Source organism: Diadema antillarum, unplaced genomic scaffold (genome assembly GCF_040938485.1).
Source record: "Diadema antillarum isolate AM-2024a unplaced genomic scaffold, OU_Dant_1.0 scf00000197, whole genome shotgun sequence".
NCBI lineage: Eukaryota > Metazoa > Echinodermata > Echinoidea > Diadematoida > Diadematidae > Diadema > Diadema antillarum.
The window spans coordinates 468,889-477,500 of record NW_027271086.1 but is presented as its reverse complement, the minus strand read 5'-3'; the positions used below and the strand labels follow the sequence as shown (position 1 = coordinate 477,500).

The 8,612-nt window shown below is 37.8% G+C and overlaps 1 protein-coding gene across 1 annotated transcript in view; it reads right to left on the bottom strand.

The window, feature by feature from the left end:
• The window catches only part of LOC139723666 (uncharacterized), a 39,841-nt gene extending 32,836 nt beyond the window's left edge, over window positions 1–7,005 (bottom strand). The window contains exons 1-2 of the mRNA XM_071634891.1: window positions 6,781–7,005; window positions 2,021–2,741 (exon numbers count right to left, since the gene is read on the bottom strand). Coding sequence (XP_071490992.1) covers window positions 2,021–2,741; window positions 6,781–7,005 — 946 coding nt within the window. The remainder of the gene's footprint in view (window positions 1–2,020; window positions 2,742–6,780) is intronic.
• Between the last annotated feature and the right edge of the window lie 1,607 nt (window positions 7,006–8,612).

Sequence of the window (8,612 nt, the reverse complement as noted above, 5' to 3'; positions counted from 1 at the left end):
TATTACACAGCAATTTGTCTATAAGTGTGTTAATCGTAATGAAATCACGTTGTTTTAGAAAGTATAAGATTGTACTTCAGGGCACTCCTTTTTTCCTATACAGGTGTTTAAGTAATAATGTATACATGATTAAGGATCTATTTGATTGACAACTTATATATATATCGAAAAGAAATCCGACTATACAATATTTTCTGATTCTTTGGAGGTATCAGTTTTAGGGAGAGTAGCCGATAAATACACAATACGAGTGTTTATGAATATCTTAACCGACGATCTAACGAATTTATTTACCTTTAGGCCTACTCCCATTCAAGGACAGAATACATTTGTTTATACAGGCTGAGTCAAGATTCGTGAATCAATTAAGTGCTGATTGTCAAAAGAGCACCAAGTCTTACACTCTTAGAATAATAGGTCCAACTTTAAACTGATGTTGTTACAATGGGAGCACATTAATGAATGCAACTTTGCATCCTTTCCATTCATTTCATTTCATTTTTTTTTCATTCTCATTTTTCTTCCAACAAAACATAACACAAAGTAAATCAAAAATTCAATCATAAGCACATTATATACATTACAAAGTATGACAATCAAAGTCCATGAATATCTTAAAAGACAATCTAACGAATTTATTTACCTTTAGGCCTACTCCTATTCGAGGACAGAATACATTGGGAGCACATTAATGAATGCAACTTTGCATCCTTTCCATTCATTTCATTTCACTTAACACAAAGTAAATCAAAAATTCAATCATAAGCAGTGGCGGATCCAGAGGGGGGCGCAACCGGCGCACGCCCCCCTTTATTTTTCGTAAAAAACAAAAGAAATAAAAAGAAAAACAATGAAATGAAACCCGGAAGTGCCACCAGAAATATTAGTCACGCCCCCCCCCCCCCCCCTTTACAGAATTCCTGGATCCGCCCCTGATAAGCATACATACATTACAAAGTATGACAATCAACGTTAATCAACAAACTAATAAAGACATGCACACATACTGGAATTACAAAGTTATGTTTGGAGGGTAAAAATGAGAACTGAGAGGTCCACTAAAAAGCATTGCTTGTAGATTGTGGAACACTCAATCCTTCTTTCCGATCCTTCCGTTCTAAAAGGTTCAAAGTTGCAACCGTAAAACTAGGTGCTCTAGTATAACATTAGTATAAGGGCGCAAAGTTGAACCTATTTTACCTCGAGTGTTGGGTCCCTTGAAGCGATGACTCCCTCATCCTTAACGTCGAGCGACTTCAGTCCAGGAAATAACGTTCTATATTTGAACGTACCAAATCAAATACTCTTCCCGAACCTTATTTACCATGCGCATTTATAATCCACACCGCATAACGCACACACCATCTCAATGAGAGATATTATTCATCTAAATGATGTCAAAGTTTATTGAGACTTTAATATATATATATATATTTCAAGCCATCACTTGTCTCTAAAGTTTAATGACATGGAGTATCATCTGAACCCCCGATTCTGATTTGAAAAAAAAAGAAAGAAAGAAAATTAATTCTTAAAGGAATGGAGGAGGCCTTCTTTTGGTCTAGCTTGGACACTAATTTTTGTTTTTGTTTTTCCTTTTTTCCCCGAATTGGAATCTATAATGCTGAGTTAAAGATGTTGTAATGCATGCATATGCCTAATGAACTATGAGGCAATTCCGTTCGATTTTCAGAGGCTACCTGTACTAAAAAAAACCGTCATTCGTTTCTCCAGCGCTAGCTGGCAGTGCAACTAAAAAAAAAGTACGTTTGATCTCCTTTCAAAATTGTGCTTTAGATTAAGCGGTAGTATTTTTTGTAAAATAGAAAATAAAGCAGTGTAGTTCTTGTTTTACTTTGTGCCTGAGAGTTGAATTGTGAGTGGAGTAGCAGAGAGTCTATCAAGCTATACCTTGACTTTGTTGTGAATCTTGTAAATCTTTAAGAAAGAGGGTCAACGCGTGCGAGTGTGTTACACTGAACAATAAGAAAAGGCAGAGCTCAAAAAATGTTCTTGTCACTTTTCATATTTCCACTCCGGGATTCGTCCTCTGCAGCCGACACAACTGAAACAACCTTCGTATTTACACTGGAGCCCCGCGATACTCCGGATGCTCTGATTCCGCTCTCCTTCCTAAAACATCGTAGCAACTGCTGTCGGAATTCCTTGAGGCGAAACCAATAGATGAGTGGGTTCACCACAGAGTTGAGGGACAGCAGGATAAGACTGGCATCAAGCAGTGGCCGGAAGTATTTCGAAACGAGGTGAGGAGCAAAGAACACAATTAGAAGGACGCAGGGAGTGAGGGACCATGCTGCAAATGTTGTCCCGATCACGAGACCAAACGTGAGAAGGATTCTTTTGTTCTGTTCAGCGCGCCTCGCCTGCGCCTCGGAGGACAGCCCAACCTGCTTCGAAACTGTGGCCACCTGTTGGTATATCACCACGTAGGATAACGTCGTGATAAGCAGGAAAACAAAGGTGACCGTGGATACCGGAAGTATTCCGGAGAAAACCAAGCCAACATTGTTTTCTAATAGCTCTGGCAGTGCGATATAGCCGAAGAGGACGACGAACCAGGCAATCATGCACACCGCCACGGACCTCGAAGCCGTGACGAGATGGCGATTGCCGAACGGGTCGAGACGGATGACGACGAGCCGATGGAAGGCGATAGCGAGAGTGCTGAATATGGACATGATCATTGCTGGGGCCTGCAGCGCTCCAACAATTGGTGTGCGCTGAAATGACAAACAGATGAAAACACGTTAAGAACCTCGTCTGCTTTCGTTTGTATCTAAACCAGTATTCGCATCTTCCATTTGCTGCAGGCCACCACGAGACCATAGTGTTACAGGGCATGGTGAGTAAAGCAGCTCTCTCTTAGAAACAGTTTTAGAAATGGCTCTACCTTCAGAGCTACCATGTCTCACGCATTCTGAGTGAGACTCAAGCATTTAGGGGTCGTCTCACGATCTCACGCATGGCACCCATTTTTCTCACGCATCGGGCAAAGTCAGCAATTTGGGCAACTAATAATGAGCATAGCTCAAATTGAAGGTATATTTTCCTTTTGTCTTTCAAAATAAGTAAAATATAGTCACTTAAGTATGCACCTGACCGCACCATTAAGAGCTGAAAATCGAAAAATCTCCCTACCGTGGGAGGCCACGGGGGGGGGGGGGGGGGGGGGGGGCGGGGGGCGGGTGTTGGACCCCTCCTACACCCTCGCTTACGTGCACATTCGCTCGTTGAGATTCCGAGTAATGAAAATCTCACTCATAAAGTTGTTTTGAACTTGGCATCCCTGCTACCTTTACAGATGATTCTAACTGTGATTCTACACAGAAAGCCATGGCTAACCGAGTTTGAGGACCTACGCTGTGCAAATACATGTTGACCTGTGTTGATTCAAATGATACCCTAGATATCACTCTTGTGGCGACAGGAATATTCTAATATCTTCAATATATTCGATGATAATTTTCTATTTGTTTTTCTTCACATGACTTAGATACGTCCACAGAAAACAACCTCTAAACCAAGATGCTCGTGATATCATCTGTCAACCATTGCGAAAGTACTGGTATGATATAATAGGCAAAATACATTGGAAGCACCTTCCATTACACCTGACCACAACTTGCAGGTTTCCCTGTAATGTCACTTGTTAATCACATTATAGAAACACGGAAGCATTTATGTAAGTTACGTTCAGTCGAGTGGAAGGTGCATTCCTACTTTTTACAGCATATTAGAACTTAAGCAATAATTGACAGCAGATGTCAGAATCCTGGTTTGGAAGGTATTTCTGAGCGTATCTAAGTAATCTGAAGAAAAATAGAAAAAATACTCGAATTATAATTATTATTATCATTATATTTACGATTATCATAAGTAATGGAATAGGAAATAAAAAACCAGACATGCCTGTAAAAGAGACATTGGTCGGGAATTTCTTGGACCTTCTTGGATAATGGCATTGATGACTTTGTGTTAATTGAAAGAGTTTTTGAAACCAAAGAAAGAACCCAAGCACCTGTATCGGTCTTTTCAAACTTATCATAATGAAAATTTCAAGAAACAATCACGAGATTAAACAGTTCATATCTGAAATTATGACAATCCACAGCGAATGTATTATGACAATTTATTAAAATGAATGTATATTACATCCACTCTTAAAGGCTGTGGTTTTAACATTACATTATACGTGTTTCTTAGAAATGTAATTTATCATAATCATACGCTCTTAAAATCCTCAGGTAGTCCGTTTCAATGGAAATTAAAAGCAAACTGAAAAAAAATTCTGCTACTTTACTTGAACGTGATAATGACACATTTCTCTCACATGTGGCTTGTTCTTTTTTTTTATGCGACACTCAGCTCCCTGATTTGTTTAAAGATATGGATATTTCAAATTATAGTATTCATTCATATCCTACCCGTCATGCAACAGATTATCATTTGGAAAACCCTAAACTCATTGTATAGCTCAAAATTCTATATGACATCATGGTTCAGATGTCACTGGATGTATGGAACTCATTGAATGATTACCTTAAACGCGGTTCTTCTTTACAATGTTTAAAATCATCTTATAAAAATATTCTTCTCGCAATTTACCACTCCAATGAGAAATTACGCTTTTGTCTTATAGTTCCCAACTCCTGAAAACTGTATCTCCTCGTTTTTCATCTCTTCTCTCTATCCTCTACTCTTCCTACTCGGGTACCTTATTCTCGGGCTTTGTGTTATTTTGTTTTGTTTTGTCCTTCGTTCGTCTTTATACATTCCACCTTGTGTTGTCCTATTTCGTTAAATGACATTTAAAATACTTTAAACATTTACTCTATTTGTTCTACGTGTGTATAATTGTTCCGTTCCTTCCTTTAGTTAAATAAAAACATTGTTATAAGGCATGTTATGTTCAGAGGCCGTTGTTCAAGTCAAGCGTTTTGCTTATTGATAACGGTCTCCTCCATCTGTACACTTAAAGATCTGAAATGATATCTATGCATAATTTTACAGGATTATATATTTGTAATGCGACATTTTGTTTATATTTTCATGACTTGTGAATAATATGTTCGATGTTGTCATACTTATCTTCTGTCACGTACAAGTGGAAAAATAAAGCTTACTGAAACTGAAACTGAAACAATGTAGCGTGCATCGCTTTAATAACAATACGCAGTGATGGCGGATGTGTTGATTGGCTTTTATGTTTTCCTGACTACGCAATGCTGAGGAACTTTCTTTGAGTTGGTGGATGCTCTACACAGCCTTCTATAAGCAGAAAATGTCTGATGTAAACTTATTAGCATTGGCGTATTTTGTCTAAATTGTAAATTAGTAAAGCATCATCAGTCTCTAGTAAATACACTGCTGTTATATTACTCGTTTTATTTAGAAGAAAATATATGAGAAAAGAAATGATGTTTCGGATTTTTTTTTTTTTTTTTTTGCTCGTGAATCGCGATCATGACAAAGTGTGTCCCATCCAACACGCATTAAAAGAATAGAGGCACACGTCACTTTTACTATTTTGTCCTGTTATTTTTTCCTATCAAAATAGTCTCCCTTGCGTTTAGAGTTTTGGAAACAGATTCCTCTAGCACTTTGCAAATATTCTCAAAGTGAAATGAGCGCTAAAACAATGACAGATCAATTGTCAATATGTGGCATTAATCTCACAGATGAAGTTATGATCATTTCCTTCGACATAGATGGCAATTTTCGGTAAGATTCTAGACTGGTATTGTTCTTCGTTTGTTGATGTCGAAAACAGTCATGTCGAAGACACTAATTTCCCAAATATCTGATGCAATTGTTGTTATTGGATGCACTATAAACATGATAAAGATGAGTGTAAACATGACTAATTTTACTCTATGAATTCAAATCCTTTAATGACTCCTGCAGGTTGCTGTGGGTGAGTGTTTATCTTCTTTCTTTTCTTTTTTTTTTTGTTCTTCAATATACCTAGGTATCGAAAATAGTAGGCGAAACTTATTCCCATCATGGACCTGTTTCTTAACATCACAAGAACCCATTTGTGTTGCTCCTTTGCCCATGAGAACACTATGGGGATTTCCGTTTTCAAGGTGAAGTATGATATTACTTAAAGGGGTAATCAAGTCCAAATATAAGTTAGTCTGATAAGAAGGAGTAAAATATTACGAGTTCAACGGTAAAATTTTGGTCGCAATCGGATGAAAAATGAGGAAGTTATGACATTTATAAGTTTCACTTATTTTTGAGGGAACAGTTCTTGAAAGGTCAATATTAATATGCCAATGGCAAAGTGACATGTCATCCCTTACAACTTGCCATATAGTTTTTACATCAAATCTTGAAATTTCCAGTTTTCCATTCAAGCGCAATTATGCCCGATGCTCAAATCGTGATATTTGGATCTGATCACTATTCTGAAGTTATTTAACCAGGAATAACATCATATTGCAGACTTCAACAATAGAAACATTGAATTTGGTTAATTTTGCACACGATCAATGGAAAATTGTGAGGGTATGACATGGTCAGCTCACTCATTAGCATATTCATATCGACTGTACAAGAATTGTTTTGCAGAAGTTAGCAAAACTTCAAAATTACATAACTTCCTTATTTTTCATCTGATTTCAGTCAAATTTATACAGTTGAACTCGTAAGATATTACTCTCTTTTATCAAACTAACTTATCTTTGGACTGACTTTCCTCTATCACGCTGAAGTGTAACTGATAAACACAGAATATTCGTCACATGCGGTACTCACAGTTCCGTTCTGCACGTCTCCTACTTGGCCTATGAGAGACACGGCTTGGGCCAGGTCAGAGAGTGCCAGATTGAAAGTAAAGATGTTCTGCTCCCGTCGCAAGGCGGGGATTCCAAGGATGGCAAAGAGGGTGAAGAGGTTGCATAGCGCAGCAGTGGAGCAGATCGTTAGGAGCACGGAATCAAAGTAGATGTTCCCAGTAGGTGCTGTGCTACTGTCATTCATGGTTCTGCAGCGACGTTGTAATAAAGAGAAAGACTTTAACGACGATATCGGTTAGGTTCACAATGTCCGGTTAAATGACGCAGAGGATTGAGAACGACGAGGCTGTTTTGGATTTTGTAATTTGTGAGACGTGGCTCTTGAAAATCCGAAAAACAGTGCTGAATTGACAGTGGATGTCTCTGTCCAGGAGTTTTTATACACCAACACGCACTGACACAAACACACACACATACAAGCAAACACATCTGTTGTGAAGAGTAACTTAGTATACTTGGTACCACGAGTTTCCACAGGACAATCGTACATGAAACTCCGGCGCAATGCTTCGGAATCATTCTAATCGAGATTCGGACAATACTGTTAAGTCATGCCATTTACCATTAAACGTTGAATGAAAAAAAAAGCACGCATGCGCGCAACAATTACGAGCGAGGTAAAAATCGCACTCAAAAGTATTCAAATATTGATTCATGCAGCGAAATTAGGCGTGCTATTTTTCTCATATTTGGACACTCCTTGATCTCGTTGCAAATTACGCTACAAGCTTTTTCCCTTTTGTCCCCTTACTCTGATAATAGAAGGCCGGAAAATCTCGCGTATGCCGAAGACGAGATGAAGTTTGCCATAAAGGTCTTTTCGGTTTTATTTGAAGAAGAGCAGCGGCATTGGCAATCAAGTCGTTGGAAATTGCTATTTCGGCGTGAGGAGAAAGCGTAAGTCTTCAGATTATTCCGCACCGATTTAAAAAGCGGGAGGGAAAATGCATATTTGCTATTATTACCGATCAGATCGGAAGGTCTTACCTCGCTTACAATCAGTAATCCTCGAAAAATGAGACAGAGATCACTTAACTGGTGACTCTGAACGAAATTGGAAAAAGAAAGGTATACGCTGTCATGTCGTAAATTTTCTTTGATACTTTCTGCAAAGATCTAAAAATGTTAGTGAGATTTCTCTGTTTTGAAGAGCTTTACAGTATTTGCTTGAATGTGAATAACTGGTTGCTGTTGTTTTTTCAAAAAATAAAAACCCTGCTACCCACGATGGTATTTCATTTCATTTTTCATTTCATTTTATTTCATTCTCCTTTTTCCAACAGAACACAACACAGTATAAATTAGGAATCATATCACAATCGTATACATACAACTTGCAAATGATATCAAATGATAAAATAATAAAGTTACATATAGATGCATGTATACGCAAAATAATACAAGGCTATGTTTCGTGCAAAATCTTGAAATTTATGCAAGTCGGTGATTTAAACTATTTTCTACACAAGTCTATAAGTTTATCTGCAGGCATACAACCCTAAACGTAATTTTGACGCCGATTAGACATCATTGAAATGAGTGTGTGTACATTATACGCATATATAGTATTGACAAAGTAATAGAATTTGAACTATTATTTTTAATGTCATCTGATATGAGAAGTATGGAATAAATTAAAATTGAATTGAAACTGAAAATAGACCTCTTTCTTGATGTGACACCTATTTTAAACAAACGGCTAACACAAACACACACACACACACACACACACACACACACACACACACACACACGCATACACGTTTACACTTAGACCTATCAAATCTTCTA